Source organism: Diadema antillarum, unplaced genomic scaffold, assembly GCF_040938485.1.
Source record: "Diadema antillarum isolate AM-2024a unplaced genomic scaffold, OU_Dant_1.0 seq00000839_RagTag, whole genome shotgun sequence".
NCBI lineage: Eukaryota > Metazoa > Echinodermata > Echinoidea > Diadematoida > Diadematidae > Diadema > Diadema antillarum.
Window position 1 is genome coordinate 466,426 of NW_027271715.1, and position 25,582 is coordinate 492,007.

General features: G+C 38.6%; 2 protein-coding genes across 2 annotated transcripts; both read left to right on the forward strand.

Moving 5' to 3' along the window:
* Positions 1–1,065: 1,065 nt before the first annotated feature.
* Positions 1,066–7,504, forward strand: LOC139740191 (retinol dehydrogenase 11-like; the record flags this gene model as incomplete). The annotated part of the gene is made up of 5 exons (XM_071650775.1): positions 1,066–1,267; positions 4,236–4,478; positions 4,869–5,078; positions 5,988–6,180; positions 7,297–7,504. Coding segments are annotated over 5 exons (1,056 nt in total), but the record flags the coding sequence as incomplete, so codon positions are not given.
* Positions 7,505–12,453: 4,949 nt separating this feature from the next.
* Positions 12,454–25,582, forward strand: LOC139740192 (retinol dehydrogenase 11-like; the record flags this gene model as incomplete). Its single annotated transcript, XM_071650776.1, has 5 exons — positions 12,454–12,655; positions 19,475–19,717; positions 22,855–23,067; positions 24,134–24,323; positions 25,375–25,582. Coding segments are annotated over 5 exons (1,056 nt in total), but the record flags the coding sequence as incomplete, so codon positions are not given.

The window sequence follows — 25,582 nt, forward strand, 5'->3', positions numbered from 1 at the left end:
ATTCCCAATGATTCCCACTGATCAGTTACTAGCCTTCCCCTTTAAAGGAGAGAAGAATCAGACTGGGTGAAAGCCCTGTTGTCCCATGAATGATGAGTACGGGGAACTCGAAGGGTATATTGGCAGGGGACGATGAACCAAGCATTCAGTAAACTGTTATAGGAGAACGATACTTGCGAATGTGCGATAAATTTCGCATATGAAATCTTACTCCTATGGAAACAGTGAAAATGTGATTGTAACATAAAGTATAATATATAATATATAATATATATACATATATTTCCATAAAATTATACTTATATAATTTCATACCATCACATATCTATGATTGGCAACACCCATACTGTAGTCACATTCAGTTCTTCCTTTTTTCTTAAAAAAAGAATAAAATTAAATGTTTGAATGTGACCACTCGGCTCAAAGCCCACAATGTCACAGATTATCTCTGTAATGGACCAAACTAGTTATATGGGTTTACTGTCTCAAAGTTCTAAAGTTTATCTTTTCTGGGGGAGTAATCTTTCCTCTACCTACTGTCTAAATTTGACGACTTAAACCAAACCGAAATCAAGAAATGTGTAGTATATCAGCAGTTTGTCTGGACCAGAAATGTATGTCCTTCGGAGAGGCGCTGCTTTCACTGGGAAACAACATGCATTTATCTCCATTGATAATTCTTCACATTACGCCTGAGTGACTCTAATCTTTCTATATCTGTAACTCACATTTAAGAACTATTTTGAAGGACTAAAGCTGGCTTTTTTTTTTTCATCTACAAATGGTAAATAATGCCTTTAAGTGAACGGTTGATCTGTCACGAACTCATCCAGTGAACTAAATACTTTCCGAGTTGAATAGAAGCGCAGTGATTGTGGTAGCTCTCCTTGGAATGGAAAAACATTCACACATAGTACGTAGTTCCTGCAGCAAGAGGCAGATCGTCACGGAAGGTGTCTAGCGTTAGTGCGTCGCATCACTCTATTTAGCTTGCAACACACACAAAACAAGGGAACGCTGTACCTCCTTAGTTAAACCTGGTTGATAATTGAATTGCATCTCATAATGGATCTTGTCAGAGACACACTTTCCTACTGCTCAGAGTTGGTTCATCAAGGCACGAACTGGTTTTTAGTCGCTCCGTTATCGGTTCGTGTCTCTGGATTTCTCGTTGCTGCGTACGGGGCATACCGGGTTTGGTTCTATGGATCGACCAGGCGCGTCAAGAGCAAGGCTCGGCTGGATGGTAAAACTGTCATCATTACAGGTAACTAGACATATCGAACTTCTGTAACAGGGCTAACATTAGGCCTACCGTCTGCACGAAGGGTAATGAAATACCATGGTGTACATCGGCGTCACTTCCGGGCTGGTTTAGGCAAGAGTTGGGAGAAACAGAGTATAGATTTTCAACTTGTGTTTCTGTCTGGTGAGATTTTTCTATTTCGAGAGAGGTATTATAGGATTGGAAGAGGTGCAGACGATTAAGGTGTTCTTATCTGCAAATAAACTATATAGACACATTTTTAATCAACATTAAATGTAAGCGGGCAGAAAGGTCAAACACAGAGGAGAAAATTGAATGAGAACAGGAAATTTTATAATGGATACAGTGATTATTTAAAGTCCTAGTCTAAAAGGGTATCTGTTAATAGCTGTCCATGTATTTCTAGACAAAGAAGTCGACATAATTATGTACTTTCAAAGGTAGATGAATATTTTCATTGTAGTCCATTTCATCGTCATAATAGAGACTGCAATTAGGCACAGAGACAGAAGCACAGAGAGAATTCTGAGATAGATTGGTGTTGAGCTACTTTCCAGAGTGTCCTCGATTTTATCTTCGCGAAACGCTATAAAACCACATCCCCGGTGAACTACCCGTAGAAATTGGTTGGAAGAAACGAGAGGAATTTATTTCTGTATAGGTTTTTCACATTGTCACATACGATCACCACACATCACACAAGTCCTGGGTGATGGGATATACACAGATCCCGTCGGGTCTTTCCTTGAAGAACGTTTGAATAATCCCGTTACGTCAGGCCTATTCTGTCTGTCTGGAAAGCACGAATTATCGATAATGACAGCTTACAGTACAGTAGTTTTACTAGAGGACGTCGTCTTGAGGCTTGCCGCCATAGCAGGCATTGAGACTTTCTCCCCCTATTTTGTTTTCTCAACAGCCTTTCATGGTTGTATAATCGCATTCAAGTTTAGAGGCATTGAGCCGAGATTTGATGTTTTTACCAGCAATGTCCCTCTCGACCCAGGTGTATAAATGGGCACCTTATGGCAACGCTGAGGTAATTTAACGCCACAGCCCTCTGCATGGTAGAGTAGTGGCAACACTGAAGAGGCTACCCTGGATGAATAAAACATTATAATAATAATTATAATAATTATAATGATAACAATAATAATAATCATTATTGCTATTATTATTATCATTATTATCATTATTATTATTACTATTATTATTATCATTATCATCATCATTACCATTATTATCATTATTGCCGTTATCAGTATTACTATCATTAGTAATTAGTATTCGTTGTAATTTTGGTCTCGAATGCTGAGTGAAGAGAAACAAGTGGGCATTTGGGATCTTTTCGCGATCTTCGTTTGAAAGTATACTGGGTCACTAAATCAGCTTAACTATCTGGTTTATCTGAACAATGTGTTTGTGCATATCATCATACAAAGAGTTGGTTTACACAAATGAGATAACAAAATTTGTTGGAGTCCGTTTATGGAATCCTTTGGATGATAATATCAAAAGTAGAACTGCTCTTAATAAATTTAAAAGGATGTTAGAGGGTTTTTTTTCTTTTATTTAGGAATTATCTACATAGGTATGCTCTTTTACTCTCTACCTTATTTCATCGAGAACTACATTACCCTACCTTAATTCTTTATATTTTCCACTTTTATTCTATCTGTATGAAGGTGTTGTGTGAGAGAGGGAGCTTTGCTTGCATGTCTGTATGATTTTATCCGTTATTCATTGTTACATTGCATTTGTTTAATTGTAACGAGGGCCCCAATCAGAAGTATCATTTTGCTTCTTATGTGGCCCTTTCACAGTATTTTTCTTTGCTGTATATAATATGTGATTTTATGGTCAAATAAAGTCAACTTAACCCAATAAACATAGTCACGTGTGTATGTACACCTGATGAATGTTTTCACACCTGACTAATGTTTTCCCAATAGCCTCAAAATAGCCATTTTTAGAGGCGTATGAAGAATCAAATGCAAGACATTAATGTACTATACCATAAAAGGCACAAAAGTACTTTTTCATGGTCTCAGGAGGGCCGGTGGTTTCTTTACAGCTGATTGATAGACCTATGTACCATACCCGCAACAAGAGCTTTGGCCTCAATAGGGAAACACAGTTTTAAATTGGCTTCAGGTTTCCAACGGTTTTTTATTGTGTTTTGTTGAGATAATGAGAAACCTTTTATGAGATATGGAACGAGCGAACAATTCTTAGAGGAATTCTAAGTTGTTTTTGATGAAAATTGGTTTTGAAAGGGTTCAGATATCCAAAATAAAATGTTCCTATAAAGGTGGGACCCACAAAACAAAGGGGGACCAGCCTTTTATCAGGATCCCTTTTTTGTTTTCGAATATCTTCAATTTCAAAACCAATTCCATCAAATAAACTTTGAGTTCCTCTTAGAACTGTATGCCTTGTGATATTTAATAAAGCGATTTTCAAGTATCTCGCAAAAAGTCAAAGGCTGAATCATTACCTCAACTAAGACTATACCATCACCCTTTAACATGATTAGAATTGGGGATGATTTGAATTGGGTGGAAAGTCGCGAGGGTAATCTGAAACAGCTTGTCATTGTTCATTCTGGGCACTTGTCAGAACAGTCTGACCTTTCTCAGTATGATGATGTTGATTAATCCTACTTTAGATTCCACCTCCTCCTCTCATCGTTTGTCATTTTAAGGGAACTAGCTCACCCTTCTGCTGTAATTGTGCATCTACCGTCTCTAATGTCAACATGTTCTCCAGGCATTCATCTGTAAACACGTAAATGTGCAGCACTAACGTCCGAATTAAGCTTTATCATTATGTAACAACGTTTGTAATATCCAGCCACCTTATCGAAGCGTAATATTTTTGATGGATGCTGTTGCCAACGATCAGGCAATCATGGTATTCAATATTATGAACCGTTATCCTTCAGTCAGTCAGTGCCTTTTTCTTCCAGGCGCCAATGCTGGCATCGGACGCGAGACAGCCGTGGACCTAGCCAGCCGAGGGGCGCGGGTTATCATGGCTTGTCGCAACCCGACCAAAGCCCAAGCAGCTCTGGCAGAGGTCCGCCAGAGATCAGGAAGCAACAACGTGGTCTTCAAACAGGTGGACACGTCTGACCTCAAGTCGGTTCGAGCTTTCGCTGATCAGATCTTGAAGGAGGAGGATCGACTCGATATCCTCATCAACAATGCAGGTGATGAACACTGATGAAATCTTAGCTTGCCATTTTAACATGTTTGACGTATGTGTCTCGAATGAATACGTCAAATAATCATGTCTTTGATTGACCTACAGTACTTCAATGCCCAATTTCCGTTGTTCATCGGTGCTTAAAAGAAACTGGACTTTTACTTCCTTTCTTAGATGAGAAGCTTTTCCAATGAATATTGTGATACATAACTTGTCATCTTAAGGAACACTTAAGGAAATTTTATTTTTTTCCATTCATTCATTCATTCATTCATTTTTTTCATCTCCAACAGAACTTGTAAATACATTTTTTTTTCTCACACATAAAACATAATACGCATTCCATTATACGCAAGTTAAAAAAAATTGAACACTCAATAATGAACCATAACAGGAATCTATAAGGTACAAGACTGCAGCGTGTCGCCAGAAGGCTTTGATATTGTCATGGCAACCAACCACGTGGGTCACTTCGTTCTCACCATGACACTGATGGACCTTCTAAAGAAGAGCGCCCCCAGTCGGATCATCAACGTCTCGTCAGTCGCTCACTCATTCATTTCTGACCCAGCAATCATAGACTACAGCAATAAGGCATCTGAAGGTATACGAAGCAACGTGTTTATTTTCTAACTTTGTACACTTTTCAAAGTAATGGCAGCTGCATCGGCCTGCCGCAATAAAAAATGTTACAAACGTTGTTTCACAGCTATTTATATAGTAACATAAAAACTATCAGACAAACAGACGCATTGACATCGTTTCCTGAAACCTCTTTTGTAGCCAATCAGCACGATTAATCTTTGTTTTCATAATTGTTATCGAGAACGAGTGAAATCAAGTCCATTTATTTGTGAAATAGGGATTTCTTGTGCACTTTCACGTTTACTATACATCTATTGTCTTAATCAGGACAGTATAGACATGTATTTGATTTTATGTCGTCAAATTTGCTCTTACGCCGTTACGAGTTGTGTTGATAATGGTGCCATGAGTGACGTTTCTATGGTGGTTACATTCGAAATGTGTTGTAACAGGGGTGAATCCAGGAATTAAAAAAATAAATAAATAAATAAAAAGGGGGCGCGCGTCCGGTGCACCCCCTCTGGATCCGCCAGATTTGCAATACCCGTTTATTCAATTTCGGTTAGCCCCTGAATTATACATTATGATGTAATTTCATCTCTGTAATAACCAGTGATATCCCAGCGAGAGTTAAATTTTAGCCAAGAGATGATATATTACAGAAAATGATAATTACATAAATGCACGTCATTATTCTAGCCCAGTCGGCGGCCAATTAGTTAATTTTGTAATCACGTTTCCTGATGTGACGTCACTGCAGGCAAAATTATCCTCGCAGTATTAGGACATTATTGTATTATGACCAATCACAACCATGACAACGAACAACATGAAATATTACAGTCTTGTCTCTTTCATGAAACCTTCGAATGCAATCTGTCCACTCCCTCTTATGAATAATTCTTTTTGTCCTGTTATTCTGCACCAGGCCTCAATGGTTTCCAGCGTTATACCAAAAGCAAATTAGCCAACTTGCATTTTGCGAAAGAGTTAGCACGCCATCTAGCGGGCAGCAACGTGACAGCTTACTCGCTGCATCCAGGAACCATTTATACGAATGTCGTACAGACAAGCATCAATTCGGTGGGAAAGTTGAAAATTTTCATTTTGCCGATAATTTGGTGAGTTTTACATTGAAAAACCTTATTTTCATGGGGGAGGGGACTAACCGTTTCAGCTCTTAGATACATATGAAAGATTTATATCTAAGATTTATGATGTTTGTTTATGTTAAATGCTGTCTGGGGCAATTATTTGTATAGGACCCCCATTTCTCTCTCTCTCTCTCTCTCTCTCTCTCTTCTTTCTTTCTTTAAATCAACAACATACATATGAAAGAGATATATCGCTATCTCTGATCAACTGCAAATTTGTGAAGTTTCTATGTATGTGTCCTGGCAATTTTCTATACAATATCCCATTAAAACCAGACAATATCGATATTAGCAATATCAAAGCTTGTGTGTAGATGGTTCATGTGCGGTTGTGTATATATATATATATATATATATATATATATATATATTTATATATATATATGTATATATGTTGTCATGATGTTTCGAGGGAAAGTGAATTCTTCCAGTAAATTTGTTTTCCCGAACTCCTGATCTCACATGGGTTTTAAAATAGTTTAATTTGAAGGTTTGATCAGTATTTCCCATCTACTGTCATTCTTAAAGTGATGAATTATCATGCTTCTACTTCGGAGTCACAAAAAGAGAAAGTTATCATCACAAAATACATTAGCTATATATGTCGCTTAACGACTACAAATATATTACAAGACGCATGATCTACTTAACGATAAATGATACTGCAGAAATAGACTTCCATATCAGGACACTGAAGGATTACTTGTGCCCAGTTAATCTCTTACTTTTCTTAAATGAAATAAGTGATGGATGTGCTGATTGTAAATTTTCGCAGTGGGTTTTTCTTTACTCCGTTGTGTTTCCACACTCTAGAAAAAAAAATGAAATCGTAAATTGATATTGTCACCCCTAAATTTTTTTGTGTGTGAATGTTAAACACTTCACATCAACACTCAAAATGTTTGATTTACCATTTCTGAAATGGCAGCTCAACATTTTGAGTGTTAAATCTAATTTAACTAAAGGGTTGAGGTGTGACTGCAATTAGAATGTTGATTTATCTTTGCATTTTTAGAGTGCACTGCATTCGCATTTGGTCTCATTGTGTTGATATATCTCTGATATTTGTCGTATTGCTGGCAGGTTGTTTCTACTGAGTGAGAAGGACGGAGCCCAAACAACAATCTACTGTGCCATTGACGAATCGGTCACACAACATAGCGGTGGATATTTCGCAAACTGTCAGCTGGGCAAGGAGTCTAAGTTGGCCAAGGACATGACGCTCTCCAAACAACTCTGGGATGTCAGCTGCGAAGCGACTGGCATCGACCCTAACAAACTCTCGGCATGAAATTTGTTTCTTCGTGGGGGAAAACGGAACCTCGAGACATTGAATTGTTTCATGATAAATATTAATTATGTTTGAATAAGTATATCTACTGCATCAGTTGATATGGGAAACTGTCTTTACTGTCGGATGTAGGGTGGTGTATATTGCATTGCTACATTTTTATGAAAATGCATGGTTTGGAAGGTCTCGTCTACTGCGGCAGCCGTTGAGGGTATGTTAACCTGTTATTTGTTCATGGTATGCTGGTACGCTACTTACTACTCGTTACTAATTAAAATCATCAGTGCACTATTGATGACTGGTTGAGTTCACTCCATGAATCGGTGTTTCTGTTGGTTTGTTTGTTTGTTTTATGTCTATCAGGGAGATGGAAAGAGATTCTATGTACCTCCCTGGTACAATAGAGCACGTGGTTTTCTTAGCATTAGTTGCATGCCTAAAAACGAAGACTACATGAATGACAGAAATGCTGATGATTAGGTAATCCCTCCAAGCCACCAGCAGCGTAAAAAGAAGAAGTTACATTGCATTCAGATTTGTGGCTGATATCAATATTCATACTTTACCTCCTTCCTTACCCAAGGAAAGGCATCAATCAATCAATCAATCAATCAATTTTTATTTTCCACAAATTTTCCACAAATACAATCATTATACATACAGTATGATAATGGACCTAGGTCCATGGTATGACAAAGATATGCAAGTTTGTACATCACATACGTGTATGCAAGAGCAGAAAAAAATGTATAAGCACCGTGATAAGCTTGTTTCAGACACAAAAGAAGAAAAAGGAAAAGAAAAAAAAAGAAACCCTTCATCAAAATGAAAGTCACAAATTAATAAAGTTATTAAATCCTCCCATCCTTCACACCTGGCTATTGTGCTATTGCTTCCCCCTCCCCCCCCCAAAAAAAAAAAAACCAAAAAAAAAAAAAACCACACAAACAAACAAACACCAAGTGTGTTCTTCAAACGCTGTATTTACGAACTCTTCTCCGACTTAACTTCCCCAATATAGTAGAGCAGATAAGCCGAAGAATTGAGCAAAATTTGACTAAAGCATGAAACTTTCACCATTGTTAGTACATGCTATAAGATTAATGTTAAGATCGGGAGGTAAGTCTGAATTGACCTCTGATGACCTCTAGAGGTCAATGACCTCAAAATCTAAGAAAATTGATATTTTGCGTCATTGGTTAATGATAAACACAGTAATGATGTACTAAAACTTAATTTTTGTCACAGTGAAATTGTCTTTATGTTCCGCAGAGCCCTGACAGGTTTCTACCTTTGACCTCTGATGACCTCCAGACGTCAATGACCTCAAAATGTCAGAAAATTGATATTTTGCATCATTGGTTAATGATAAAACACAGTAATGATGTACTAAAACTTAATTTTTGTCACAGTGATATTGTCTTTATATTCCACAGAGCCCTGACAGGTTTCTATCTTTGACCTCTGATGACCTCCAGAGGTCAACGACCTCAAAATGTCAGAAAATTGATATTTTAATGCGTCACTCATAACTGAAACACGATAATTATGTAATTATTGAATGCAACCAAAGAAGCACTTTGTTTGCCATCACCTGGTGGACTGCTCCATACTTTTCCACCACGGCGGAAAAGACTGCGCTTTGAAAAAAAAACAAACAAACAAACAAACGATGATTAGTTTAGAAACATCTAAAACTGAAGGTTTGTTTTACGCAAGCCCTATAGATATACTAGTAGTATATAAATGAATAATTCGTTTTTATTACACAGTGACACCCCAGCGCATAAATATGAGAACTCTAATTTACATTGCTTTATTTGGAAAGAACTACGATTGAAAGAAAACACATTCATGTAGTTACTGGCGCGAAAAGGTTTTGAGTCTTTTCTTGAAAAGAGGTAATGAGGTCTCCATTCTCAGTTTCAAAGGCAATGAGTTAAAAGAGAGAAGAGCCAGACTGGGTGAAAGATCTGTTGCCCCATGAATGATGGTTGCTGGGAACTCGAAGGGTATGAGCAGGGGATGATAAACCAAGCATTCAGTAAACTGTCTTCCGTAGGAGAGCGATGCTTGCGCGACAAATTTAACAACTTACTTAAATCTCACTTCTCTGGAAAAAGTGGAAATGTGATTATATGTACATATATATATATATATATATATATATATATATATATATAACATACATTATCCAATATATATATGATACATATATATATATATATAATGTGAGAGATAGTTCCCTGGGTCCCGAACGTGCGCGGTGCCGCATTGTTGGCTGCATAATAATAATATTGAAAGAAATTGGACTGAGGCGGGACGTTGCTCTCGATCTTAGTCTCCCTTTTATTTGTCAAGCTTTCTATATATATATATATATATATATATGTACATATATATATATATATATATAATATTATATTCATAAAATTATACTTGTGTAAAATTACATCCCATCACATAATTAATTGGATCCGATATCCCATACTGTAGTCACATTCAGTTCTTCAGAGAAGTGCTATACTATGAGTGTCTGCAGTAAATCATCCTACTTCTATCAACTCAACAGCCATATCCTGCAGCACGTTCACGACATCCGTTACCTAGGAGTCACTATCTCTGACGACCTGAAGTGGGAGAAGCATGTCGCAAAGACCACGCAAAAGGCGAATTGGGTTCTATCCCTCCTTCGGAGAAACCTCTACTTCTGCCCTGTCAACGTTAAAGGACAAGTTCACCTTCATAAACATAAGGATTGAGAGAATGAAGCAATATTAGTAGAACATATCATTGAAAGTTTGAGGAAAATCAGACAATCCGTTCAAAAGTTATGAATTTTTGAAGTTATTGTGCAGTACCCGCTGGATGAGAAGACTACTGCAGTGTATGAATAACTTAGATGTCACATGCGTACAACAATATAAGGAAAATATAAAGAGAATTTCACAAAATTCCATCTTTTGAAAAACGTACACATTCCCCTGACTCCTTACCGACAAATGTTATGGGTAATATTATTCCCCCTACCTTTAGAAAGAGGCAAGTCAAGTGCTCTTTTATTATGCGAAAAAAGTGAAAATATGTTGAATTTTCTTTTACATTTTCTTTATACTGTTGTACGCATATGACTCACAAGCTGTAGTAGTCTCCTCATCCAGCGGTTCCAACACAAAAATTAAAAAAATTCATAACTTTTGCATCGATTGTCCAATTTTCCTCAAACTTTCACTGATGTGTTCTACTAATATTGTTGCATTTTCTCAATCCTTATGTTTATGAAGGTGAACTTGTCCTTTAAGCGAACTGCCTATACTTCACTCGTTAGATCACTCCTTGAGTACGGTGCCACTGCCTGGGACCCATATCTACAAAAGGACATAAACAGACTTGAAAGTGTCCAACGAAGAGCTGTCCGATTCATAACAGGGGATTACGTGTCCAGAGATGACGGCTTTATCACAAACAAGCTGGCTGAACTTCGTCTCCCAAGCCTGAAGGAAAGAAGAAGGAATCTCAAGCTCACCCTCTTCTTCAAAGTGGTCGGGGGGCTGGTGCCAGCTCTCCCAATTCAAACCTTTGCTCAACCTAAAAAACTTAGACGACGTATCCGTGTTAAGCAATTCACAAACTGCGATACTGTAAATATCTTAGACAGACAAGTGACAAAAAATAACAGTAAGTGCTTTTAATCAAATAAGAGCACAAACAGAACAATTCAGAAACTCATTCTTCCCGTCTACTGTCATCGAGTGGAACCACCTGAGTGACGCCACTATTAATTCGCCATTAATCGCCTCATTCAAAAAGGCCATTGATAGAATTTTCTAATCACCCCTGCGCCCTCTCATCCGATGCGTTATGCCCAGTAGGGCCCTGCATCGTAAACATCCAGATCCAGATCCAGACATGTAGCCGAGTATAATCTTGTGATTGTGTGTGTGTGTGTGTGTGTTTGTGTGTGTGTGTTTGTGTGTGTGTGGGTGTGTGTCGTCAGTTTGGTGTCAGAAACTGTGTTCATTGCAATGGTCGAGGAAGGTATAGAGGAACTACCACATTGTTTCCATGAACAAGTGCAGTCCCAGACCAGTATCACATAGTTCTTTTTTATTATATAGCTGTGTCCAGTTCCTAAAGTGAATGTATTATCATTGTTCCCGTTCCTCAGCCTGAAAAAAAAATCTGAATTATTCGATCAGTGGTATGCCAAATTCTCTATAGAGACTAAAGTTGTTAGAATCAACATAAAATAAATAAAATATCATACCTGAAGTATATTACAAACCTGGAAAACATGGGCCATAGAATGCGTTTCTGATGTCTTATTTTTAAAGGCACAGTTTACCATGGGGAGCAGTGTTTTAAAAAGTTCGAGTTATCACGTTAGATCCATATGTGTAGGTCAGTTGTATCACAAAACATCCTACCATATTCAAACTTCGCTATTAAACCTATAATATAAGGATACATCAATGTTTTTCTTATTAAACCATAACTGTTGACGAGCTATTCCAGAAACAACTTTATTATAACTACTTTTCTATCTGTTACATATTTAATAATATCTAACATTTATTATCTTGATTAAAATTTGTGTATTGGTTGTTTCTATATCTGTAACTCACATTTAAGAACTATTTTGAAGGACTAAAGCTGGCTTTTTTTTTTCATCTACAAATGGTAAATAATACCTTTTAAGTGAACGGTTGATCAGTCACGATCACAGTGGATAAGACTTTCCGAGTTGAATAGAAGTGCAGTGATTCTGATAGCCCTCCTTGGAATGGAGAAATGGTTTTTGCTGCAACACAAGAGGCAGTATAGTCAAGGAAGGTGTCTAACGTTACTGCGTCACATCACTCTATCTAGCTTGCAACACACACAAAACCAGGGAACGCAGAGCACAATATCAGCATTAAACCTGGTTGATAATTGGATTGCATCTCATAATGGATCTTTTCAGAGACAAACTTTCTTACTGCTCAGAGTTGGTTCATCAAGGCACGAACTGGTTTTTAGTCGCTCCGTTATCGGTTCGTGTCTCTGGATTTCTCGTCGCTGCGTACGGGGCATACCGGGTTTGGTTCTATGGATCGACCAGGCGCGTCAAGAGCAAGGCTCGTCTGGATGGTAAAACTGTCATCATTACAGGTAACTAGACATATCGATATACTCAATACGCCTTTGTTTTATTCCGATACCACCGTCATATTCAACGCCATCCTTAGTTCTATATCTCTATTCTTTCTCTTCTTCTACACTTATCTGCATTTTTCTCTAAGGTTAGCATTATCAATGGCTCGTGACCGACGGTAACGCTTCTTTCAATTGTGATCCATTTTTATATCCCATGCACACTGGCGTAGCCAGGGGGGGGGGGGGGGATGATGGGGGCGATCGCCCCCCCCCCCCCCTAAGATTTGGACCGGGGATTTGGGAGGCGGAAAAAAATGCGTGTATACTGTATATGCATGCACATGAAGCGGGTCTCCTTTTCAACCTTTCATCAAATAAGATATTTTTTGAATATTTCACTCAAAGTGTGCACCAGATCGTTGAATTTCAATTCAAAATATGCAAAATCTCTCGTGCTTGGGAGGGGGATACCCCCTCCCAAACCCTCCCCCTCTGTGCCCCTTTCCCTAGCTTAGTACACTTTTTAGATTTACAAAAAATTATGAATAATTCTGAGTGCACAAGACTTATCACTTACATTCCGAAAACTCAAGGTTCCTGTCATGTATAAGGGGAATTTCCCCTTTTAATCGACCCTTTCCTCCCTCAGCCCCCTCCCCCAATCAGTTTTAACACTCGCCCACGCCTTCTCCCTGCTCCCCCCCCCCTTCCACCATGCATAGAAGTATAGACTGTGGCTATACCCAGATCGCTTTATTTCAATTCTAAAAACGCAAAAGCTCCGCGAGCGGGAGGAGGAATCCCCCTTCCTCTATATACCTCACTAGACTTTATACATACACACAGATGGTGCACATTCGGAATAAGAGCTAAATTCCGTGATTTTATCACTTCGATGAAAAAGTATTGCACCAAAAATTTGCAACAGATCGCTGAATTTCAGGTCTGAAAACGCAAAATCACCTTCGTGTGGCAGGGGATATGCCCCTATCTACACCCTCGTGTGCATGCTTTTTCTGTTTGACTGCTGAACAGACGGTATTCATGATATTCAGTGTAAGAATATTAATACAAGAAGATTATCTAAATGATACCATTTTATAGGCAAATTGTTCAATAATAATATACACTAAATTATACTGCAACTTTCAACAAGTGGGACTGTTTCATCACGTTAAAACACACAAAAACATGCATCAAATTGCACCATTTGCAACATCAAAATGCAAAAAGTTCTCACCGTGGGAGGGGGTACACCCCCTCCCACACCCTCCCCTCCCCCTTCACTCGCTCCACTCGCTCGGGTTCAGTCGCGTTCATGATATTCAGTGAAAAAAATTAATACAAGAAGTGTATTTTACGTATACCATTTTATAGGTAAATTGTTCAATAATAATCTACACTAAAATATAATGCTACCTTAAACAAGTGGGACTGTTTCACATCGATAAAATGCGCAAAAACATGCATCTAATTGCACCATTTGCAACATCAAAATGCAAAAAGTTCTCACCGTGGGAGGGGGACACCCCCTCCCACACCTTCCCCTCCCCCCTCGCTCGCTCCGCTCGCTCGGCTTCAGTCGCGTTCATGATATTCAGTGAAAAGAAGTAATACAAGAAGTGTATTTAAATTATACCATATTATAGGCAAATTATTCAATGATAATCTACATCAAAATATACTGCAACCTTAAACAAGTGGGACTGTTTCAACTCGTTAAAACACGCAAAAACATGCATCAAATTGCACCATTTGCAACATCAAAATGCAAAAGGTTCTCACCGTGGGAGGGGGGACACCCCCCTCCCACACCCTCCCCTCCCCCTTCACTCGCTCCGCTCTCTCGGGTTCAGTCGCGTTCATGATATTCAGTGAAAAGAGTTGATACAAGAAGTGTATTTAACTGATAGCATTCTATAGGCAAATTGTTCAATAATAATCTACATCAAAATAAACTGCTACCTTAAACAAGTGGGACTGTTTCACGTCGATATAACGCGCAAAAACATGCATCAAATTGCACCATTTACAACATCAAAATGCAAAAAGTTCTTACCGTGGGAGGGGGGACACCCCCCTCCCACACCCTCCCCCCCCCCCCCCCCCCCCCTCGCTCGCTCCGCTCGCTCGGGCTCGGTCGCTTCGCTCCCTCGCAGACTAACCGCCCCCCCTAAGATGAAATCCTGGCTACGCCGTTGCCCATGCATGTAATCTTGGTAACGGGCTGACCCTACGTCAGAGAGAGGAGCTCAGCACCCTCCACCCCCCTAGCTGTCTGTCTTCTCGTTCTGTCTTCACCCTTTCCGCTATTCTTCTATCAACACTTCTCTTCCACGATGTCTCTGCCTACTAGGCTAATAATAATTAACACCTAGGCCGATAAGACAACTAGAGGCGCCTGACCCCGGGAAAGGCCAAGACATCACCGGCGTCGGCGGGCGGGTCCTATACCTGCTTTGCCGACGGGAACGGCGTAACCCTGCATTTCTCTCGATGCAGGAGTAGGCAGATGACATCATTTCCGGAACCCTGTCCCCTTCCTTCCGATGTATATATATCACTGTAAATATGAAAATAAATGTAATTTGGTTTTCTGTAAATAATTTAAAGTAGTTTAGGTTTTTATAATTAAATTTCAGGCATATCTGAATAATTATATTTTTTGGAGCAAATTGCCCACCCGGCAGAGAGCTCCACAATCTAAAACAACAACAACAACAACAACTAGACATATCGAACTTCTGTAGCAGGGCTAACATTAGGCCTACCGTCTGCACGAAGGGTAATGAAATACCATGGTGTACATCGGCATCACTTCCGGGCTGGTTTAGGCAAGACTTGGGAGAAACAGAGTATAGATTTTCAACTTGTGTTTCTGTCTGGTGAGATTTTTCTATTTCGAGAGAGGTATTATAGGATTGGAAGAGGTGCAGACGATTAAGGTGTTCTTATCTGCAAATAAACTATATAGACACATTTTTAATCAACATTAAATGTAAGCGGGCAGAAAGGTCAAACACAGAGGAGAAAATTGAATGAGAACAGGAAATTTTATAATGGATACAGTGATTATTTAAAGTCCTAGTCTAAAAGGGTATCTGTTAATAGCTGTCCATGTATTTCTAGACAAAGAAGTCGACATAATTATGTACTGTCAAAGGTAGATGAATATTTTCATTGTAGTCCATTTCATCGTCATAATAGAGACTGCAATTAGGCACAGAGACAGAAGCACAGAGAAAATTCTGAGATAGATTGGTGTTGAGCTACTTTCCAGAGTGTCCTCGATTTTATCTTCGCAAAACGCTATAAAACCACATCCCTGGTGAACTACACATAGAAACTGGTTGAAAGAAACGAGAGAAATTTATTTCTGTATAGGTTTTTCACATTGTCACATATACGATCACCACACATCACACAAGTCCTGGGTGATGGGATATACTCAGATCCCGTCGGGTCTTTCCTTGAAGAACGTTTGAATAATCCCGGTACGTCAGGCCTATTCTGTCTGTCTGGAAAGCACGAATTATCGATAATGACAGGTTACAGCACAGTAGTTTTACTAAAGGACGTCGTCTTCAGGGGCGGATCCAGGAATTCTGTAAAGGGGGGGGGCGTGACTAATATTTCTGGTGCCACTTCCGGGTTTCATTTCATTTTTGTCTTTTTATTTTCTTTGTTTTTGACGAAAATTAAAGGGGGGCGTGCGCCGGTTGCGCCCCCCTCTGGATCCGCCACTGGTCTTGAAGCTTGCCGCCATCAGGCATTGAGATTTTCTCCCCCTATTTTGTTTCCTCAACAGCCTTTCAAAGTTGTATAATCGCATTTAAGTTTAGAGGCCTTGAGCCGAGATTTGATGTTTTTACCAGCAATGTCCCTCTCGACCCCGGTGAATAAAACCTAATCATAATAATAATACTAATAATGATGTTAATAATAATAATAATAATAATAATAATAATAATAATAACAATAATAATTGTAGTGATTATTATTATCATCATTAATATTATAATAATAATAAAAATAAAGGACATTTATATTGCCCAGCTATTATGATAATATACTTTACTGTGCATTACAAAATGACATACATACAAGAAATTAAAACAGAAAATGCATTACTTCAAGAGATGACTTTTTAACCTGACCTTAAACTCATTAATTGTAACTGCTTGTCTTCCAAACAAAGGGAGATTATTCCATAATTTTGGTGCAGCGTACAAAAATGCCCTGTCACCAAGAGTAACTTTTGATTTCCCTGATGGATATTTCAATAATGTTTGATCCCGTGAACTTCGAAGGTGATAAAATGTTTGAAATAATGTTTTTTTAACTCTACAAGTTCCAGTATGTACACTGGTGCTGTACCATGAAAGCTCTATATACAATTAGCAGAGTTTTAAATATGATTCTCCGCTTTACAGGCAACCACTGTAATGCACGTAATAATGGACTACAATGAGAAAAACGAGGAGAATTACAAACTAATCTAGCACATGCATTTTGCACCCTTTATAGTTTACCTAATTGATTATCAGATAAGCCGTAAAATAAACTGTTACAATAATCCAATCTGTTTGTGACAAACGCATGGATAATTTTTTCAGTACTTTCTCGTGTCAAATACTTCCGAATAAGTGCAATATTAAACAAATGATAAAATGAATTTTTACATACTTCAGAGATATGTCTGTCAAAGGCTAGGCGTGAATCAAACCACACTCCCAGATTCCGTGCAGAATCAACAGGATAAATATCAACATCAATCACTTTCAGGCTTTCAGTGCGTAATTTTGAAACTTGCTGTTGAGCGCCACATATTACAAATTCAGTTTTCTTATCATTAAGTAGAAGATTACTGGATAATAACCATTTGTGAAGATGCACAATACATCGCTCTATAATGGACACATAATAATTCTCATCTGCTGCAGTAGGTGAAAAAGATATGTACAGCTGTGTATCATCCGCATAGGTATGACACATTACTTTCTGGGAAATTGTGTTGGATTTCATGGAACAACTAGCATACAAAGTAAAGAGAAGGGGACCCAGGCAGGAGCCTTGGGGCACACCCCAGGATACATCAAACTCCTTATTATTATTAATATTATTATTATCATCATTATCACTATACTATTATCATTATAATTCTTATCATACCGTTATTATCAGTATTACTATTATTAGTATTTAGTATTCGTTGTAATTTTGGTCTCGAATGCTGAGTGAAAAGAAACAAGTGGGCATTTGGGATCTTTTCTCAATCTTCGTTTGAAAGTATACTGGGTCACTTAATCAGCTTAACTGTCTGGTTTATCTGAACAATGTGTTTGTGCATATGATCATACAAAGAGTTAGTTTACACAAATGAGATAACATAGATTTGTTGGAGTCCGTTTATGGAATCCATTGGATGATGATACCAAAAGTAAAACTACTCTCAATAAATTTAAAAGGATGTTAGAGTGTTTTTTTTTTCTTTTATTTAGGAATTATCTACATACGTATATATACGCTTTTACTCTCTACAGAATTTCATCGAGAACTGTGATTATTACCGTATATACCTTATTTCTTTATATTTTCCACTTTGATTCTATCTGTATGAAGGTGTTGTGTGAGAGAGGGAGCTTTGCTTGCATGTCTGTATGATTTTATCCGTTATTCATTGTTACATTGCATTTGTTTAATTGTAACGAGGGCCCCAATCAGAAGTATCATTTTGCTTCTTATGTGGCCCTTTCACAGTATTTTTCTATGTGATTTTATGGTCAAATAAAGTCAACTTAACCCAATAAACATAGTCACGTGTGTATGTACACCTGATAAATGTTTTCACACCTGACTAATGTTTTCCCAATAGCCTCAAAATAGTCATTTTGAGAGGCGTATGAAGAATCACATGCAAGACGTTAATGTACTATACCATAAAAGGCACAAAAGTACTTTTTCATGGTCTCAGGAGGGCCGGTGGTTTCTTTACAGCTGATTGATAGACCTATGTACCATACCCGCAACAATAGCTTTGGCCTTAATAGGGAAAACACAGTTATAAATTGGCTTCAGGTTTCCAACGGTTTTTTAATGTCTTTTGTTGAGATAATGAGAAACCTCTTATGAGATATGGAACGAGCGAACAATTCTTAAAGGAATTCTAAGTTGTTTTTGATGAAAATTGGTTTTGAAAGGGTTCAGATATCCAAAACAAAATGTTCCTATAAAGGTGGGACCCACAAAGGGGGACCAGCCTTTTATCAGGATCCCTTTTTTGTCTTCGAATATCTTCAATTTCAAAACCAATTCCATCAAATAAACATTGAGTTCCTCTTAGAACTGTATGCCTTGTGATATTTAATAAAGCGATTTTCAAGTATCTCGCAAAAAGTCAAAGGCTGAATCATTACCTCAACTAAGACTATACCACCCCTTTAACATGATTAGAATTGGGAATGATTTGAGTTGGGTGGAGAGTCGCGAGGGTAATCTGAAACAGCTTGTCATTGTTCATTCTGGGCACTTGTCAGAACAGTCTGACCTTTCTCAGCATGATGATGTTGATTAATCCTTCTTTAGATTCCACCTCCTCCTCCTCTCATCGTTTGTCATTTTAAGGGAACTAGCTCACCCTTCTGCTATAAATGTGCAGCACTAACGTCCGAATTAAGCTTTATCATTATGTAATAACGTTTGTAATATCCAGCCACCTTATCGAAGCGTAATATTTTTGATGGATGCTGTTGCCAACGATCAGGCAATCATCATGGTATTCAATATTATGTACCGTTATCCTTCAGTCAGTCCGGCAGTGCCTTTTTCTTCCAGGCGCCAATGCTGGCATCGGACGCGAGACAGCCGTGGACCTAGCCAGCCGAGGGGCGCGGGTTATCATGGCTTGTCGCAACCCGACCAAAGCCCAAGCAGCTCTGGCAGAGGTCCGCCAGAGATCAGGAAGCGACAACGTGGTCTTCAAACAGGTGGACACGTCTGACCTCAAGTCGGTTCGAGCTTTCGCTGATCAGATCTTGAAGGAGGAGGATCGACTCGATATCCTCATCAACAATGCAGGTGATAAACACTGATGAAATCTTAGCTTGCCATTTTAACATGTTTGACGAAACATGTGTCTCGAATGAATACGTCAAATAATTATGTCTTTGACTAACAGTACTTCAATGCCCAATTTCCGTTGTTAATCGGTCCTTAAAAGAAACTGGACTTTAACTTCATTTCTTAAATGAGCTTTTCCAGTGAACGTTGTGATAATATAGGTTTTCACGGTCAATTTCATACTTTTGTCATTCAAATTTATTAATGTCCATTCATATTCACACAGCGCACGTACACGAAAATATTCGGGCATTCAAATTCAGAATCCGAGCGAACAATTTCATTTATGGGCGTTCTATTTCGTTTTCGTGAAATCAAATTCACGATTGGCATTCAATTTCAAAATGCGAGCTGCGACTTTCCTGCTCGTGCATTCAAATTCATGCGATAGTCATGTGATAGTCCCAATGAACTTGTTTGGAGCGTTCAATTTCATTTTTAGGCGATCAAGTTCCTACTTCGTGCAATCAATTTAACGACATGAACGAGTAGACTTTTTAAGAAAGGAAAAAGGGCCAACACAACCAATGAAGGCTTGCATATAGTGTAATACAGGTTCTACATTGTGCTCTGTTCATGTATTCTTTGTTTTTAATCTCAATAAATTTCAAATTATAATGTCCAATCAGCAGTGCATCCAAACAACACAACGACAATTTAATCATAAAAGACCCCGTTTACACTGCCGGGCTCGGCCGCGCTTTTGATTCAAACCTTTCAATATTTTGTCGTAGTGGCGCTCAGCTTGTAAACAAACGCAATTTGGTATTGTCTGGTTTTCAGACCCTTTGCCAAATGAATTCCGTGGCGACGAAATCGCCGTTCGGGCAAAAAAAAAAAAAAAAAAAAAATCCTTTGCAGGACAAAACCACCTTAAACTATACTAGTTTTCGACGTTGAGGGGGTTAATATCCTGAACAGCGAAATAGTACAGGCAGAGGGTTTGGAAGCCAGACTAAAATTGGCCGCGCATTTGGCCCAGTTTACGTTTACACTGAGAAAAGGCCGGGCTCGGCCGCGGCCGAGCCTCGCGAGACCACCTCCAGGGTCCCGTTGCATAAAACTTTTTTAGCAACCTTAAAAAATTCAGGTTGGGATTTGCCCAACCTGAATTTTTTAAGGTTGCTAATCTAAGAATGTAAAATCCGTTGCATAAAAACTCTGGTTGGGAGCTTCCAACCGGAATTTTGTGATTTCAACCGGAAAAAAATCCGGTTGGAGTTTTATGCAACGGGCGCCAGAGCGAGGCCAAATGCGAGGGCAATTTTGGCCTCGCATTTGGCCTTTTGCGCGTCTACATTGAAGCGTGGCTGGGCCGAGCCTCGCACTGTAAACGGGGTCTTATTTGATGATACTGCATGCTGACAACGCCCCAACACCAACCACATCATGACTATTCATCAATTTAAAGGACAAGTTCACCTTCATATACATGTGGATTGAGTGAAGGCAACAATGTTAGTAGAACACATCAGTGAAAGTTTGGGGAAAATCCCACCATCCGTTCGAAAGTTATGAATTTTTAAAATATCTGTGCAATTACTGCTGAAGGAGAAGACTACTACAGTGTATGATGTCACATGCGTACAACGATATAAGGGAAATAAAAAGAGAATTTCACAAAACATGACGTTTTGAATTAAGTGCACATTTCCTCGACTTGTTACTGACTTATGTTAGGGGTAATATTATTCCCCCTGACTTCTGAAAGAGAGAAGTCGATTGTTCTTTTATTATGTGAGAAAAGTGAGAATATCTTGAAGTTTCTTTATACTTTCTTTATATAGTTGTACTCATATGACATCACAAGCTATAGTAGTCTTCTCATCCAGCCGTGACTGAGCAGAAACTTCAAAAATGCATAACTTTTGAACGGATTGTCCGATTTTCCTCAAACTCTCACTGATGTGTTCCACTAATATTGCTGCATTCACTCAACCTACATGTCTATGAAGGTGAACTTGTCCTTTAAAGACAAACTGACACAAAATGATCTCACATAGTCCCGCAAAAGTAAACCAATAAGACAGCAATACACAATAAACAAGACGTATAAAATGTTCATGTGTCAGTTTCAATATAGTCGAAATTGTTGGGGGTTTTTTTCCTCGAAGGTGTCAACCAACCCTCCGTATTATGCTCGTCTGTAGGCCTATACAGTGCCTAATGTTTGTTTGTTTGTTTCATTTTCCATCAAAGAAGATGGCTGGGTAACCCATATTCAGCTGCAATAGCTGGTATTCCATATGGGGTCCAGTTGGACGTAAGCCTTAAACACCCTGCTCTTTGCGATGAATACATGAAGTGGGATCTTTTACGTGCATGAGTTGTGACTCTCTCACCCATGGGACCTCCATTTTATGTCCAATCCGAGGGACATGTGATGATGATGATGATGAAGTCTTGTATAGCGCCGGTATCCGCCAAGTCAGGCCAGTATATTCTTTTCCGCTAAGCGCGAGTTCAAAATTTTCTATGAACAGGTGGACCTCTATATGGCAAAAGAAATAATCATCATAAATCCCAATATATTCAAAGCCAAATGAAAAACACATGCATACACGGCCCCAAACTAACTATATTCAGGACTTCTTTTAAATTGAATGCAGTTATTTGGAACATGGTTGCCTATTCACGAATTTGAATGACCGACGAAATTCCGTCGCCAGCTTGACATGAATTTGAATGCTCTTTGATGAAATGCGTGCTCCTCTCTTAAATTTGAGTGCTCCGATAGTGAATTTGAATGTTCCGATAGTGAACTTGAATGCTCCGACAGTGAATTTGAATGCTCGGATAATGACTTCGAAAGACCGGATTTTGAATTTGATTGCTGATTCAGTGCTGCGGGCTCGGAATGCGTGAAATCGAATGCTCAGAATAGGAACTTGAATGACAAAAGCATGAAATTGACCGGGAAAACTTATACATAACTTATCATCTTAAGGAACATTTAAGGAATTTTTTACTCGAATTCTTCGAACGACTATATCAAATTCAAATAAGGGCATCGATCCATTATACGCAACTTTAAAAGGGTAAAAGACCTATAAATGTAGGTAAAAAATTTAACATTCAATAATGAACCCACACAGGAATCTATAATGAGGTACAAGAATGCAGCGTGTCGCCAGAAGGCTTTGATATTGTCATGGCAACCAACCACGTGGGTCACTTCGTTCTCACCATGACACTGATGGACCTTCTAAAGAAGAGCGCCCCCAGTCGGATCATCAACGTCTCGTCAGTCGCTTACTCATTCATTTCTGACCCAGCGATCGTAGACTACAACAATAAGGCATCTGAAGGTATACGCAGCAACGTGTTTTGTTTTGTTTTGTTTTTTTTTTTACTTTGTACACTTTTCAAAGTAATGGCAGCTGCATCGGCCTGCTGCAATAAAAAAATGTTGCAATACTCAGTAGTTGTTTCACAGCGCTTTTTATACTAACACAAAAACTGTCAAACAGACGCATATATAGACATCCTTTGCTGAAACCTGTTCTGTAGCCAATCTTTGTGTTCATAGTTATTATCAAGAACGAGTGAAATCAAGTCCATTCATATGTGGCAAATACTAGTACTGAATATGGATTTGTTGTGCACTTTCACTTTTGCTATACATCTCATGTCCTGATCAGGGCCGTATATGCTTGATTTTATGTCCACAAATTTGCTCTTACGCTGTTACGGGTTGTGTTGATAATGGTGCCATGGGTGGCATTTTATAATCTATATGGTGGTGGTTACATTCGAAATGTGTTGCAGCAGGGGCGGATCCAGGAATTCCGTAAAAGGGAGGCGCCTCAACAAATTTAAATAGGGCGTGCCCCTTTTTTCCGCTTCTTTTATTTTACCCCCCCCCCCCCCAAAAAAAAAAAAAGGGGGGGCGCGCCCGGTGCACCCCCTCTGGATCCGCCACTGTTGTAATACCCGTTTATTCGGTTTCGGTTAGCCCATAAATTATAGATTATGATGTCATTTCATCTCTGTAATAAATTATACATTATGATGTCATTTCATCTCTGTAATAAATCATAACAATAATTCGCATCCCAGCGAGAGTTTTATTATTTTAGCCAAGAGATGATATATTACAGAAAATAATAGTTACATAAATGCACGTCATTATTCTAGTCCAGTCGGTGGCCAGTTAAATTATGTAATTACGTTTCCTGACGTGACGTCACTGCAGGCAAAATGATCATTTCTATCCTCGCGATACATTGTATTGGGACATTATTGCATTATGACGAATCACAATGAACAACAACACGAAATATTACATTCTTGTCTCTTTCATGAAACATTCTCAACGCAATCTGTCCACTCCTTCTAATGAATAATTCTTTCTGTCCTGTTATCCTGTACCAGGCCTCAATGTTTTCCAGCGTTATGCCAAAAGCAAATTAGCCAATTTGCATTTTGCGAAAGAGTTAGCACGCCATCTAGCGGGCACCAACGTGACAGCTTACTCGCTGCATCCAGGATTCATCTATACGAATATCGTACAGAAAAGCATCAATTCGGTGGGAAAGAAAATTTTCATTTTGCCGATAATGTGGTGAGTTTTAAATTGCAAACCTTATTTTCATGGGGGGGGGGGGGAACTCATTCAGCTCCAAAACACATATGAAAGAGATATATCCTTCCCTCTGATAAATTGCAAATTTGGTGAAGTTTTTCTATATGTGTCCTAGCAATTTTCTGTACAATATCCCATTACAACCAGACAATATATACATTGTAGATATTAGCAATATCAAAGCTTGTATGTAGATGGTTCATGTGCGGTTGTGTGTGTGTGTGTGTTTGTGTGTATATACATGTACATCATAAAATCGCGGAGAGCATAAAGAAGTCTCATCAACGTACGTTTCTGTTTTGTTTTCATGACGCTTCGAGGGGAAATTTGAATTCTTCGTTTAAATTTGTTTTCCCGAACTCCTGATCTCACATGGGTTTTAAAATTATTTTATTTGAAGGTTTGATCAGTATTTCCCATCTACTGTCATTCTTAAAGTGATGAATTATCATGCTTCTACTTCAGAGTCATAAAAAGAGAAAATTATCATCACAAAAGAGATTATAGCCATATATGTCGCTCAACGACATCACCGGTAAATGTATTACAAGACGCATTCAGATCTAATTAACGATAAATGATACTACAGAAATAGACTTCCATACCAGGACACTAAAGGATTACTTGTGCCCTGTTAATCTCTTACTTTCCTAGATGAAATAAGTGATGGATGTGCTGACTGTAAAATTTCGCAGTGGGTTTTTCTTTACTCCGTTGTGTTTCCACACTCTAGAAAAAAGGAAATCGTAAATTGATACTGTCACTCCTCACTTTTTTTTGTAAATGTTTAACACTTCACATCAACACTCAAAATGTTTGATTTACCATTTCTGAAAGGGTAGCTCAACATTTTGAGGGTACAATATTAAACATTTTGAGTGTTAAATCTATAACTTAACTAAAGGTTTGAGGAGTGACTACAATTACAATGTGGATTTATCTTTGCTTTTTTAGAGTGCACTGCATTCGCATTTGCTCTCGTTGTGCTGATATGTGCAATTATCTCTGATATTTGTCGTATTGCTGGCAGGTTGTTTCGTCTGAGTGAGAAGGACGGAGCCCAAACAACAATCTACTGTGCGATTGACGAATCGGTCACACAACATAGCGGTGGATATTTCGCAAACTGTCAGCTGGGCAAGGAGTCTAAGTTGGCCAAGGACATGACGCTCTCCAAACAACTCTGGGATGTCAGCTGCGAAGCGACTGGCATCGACCCTAACAAACTCTCGGCATGA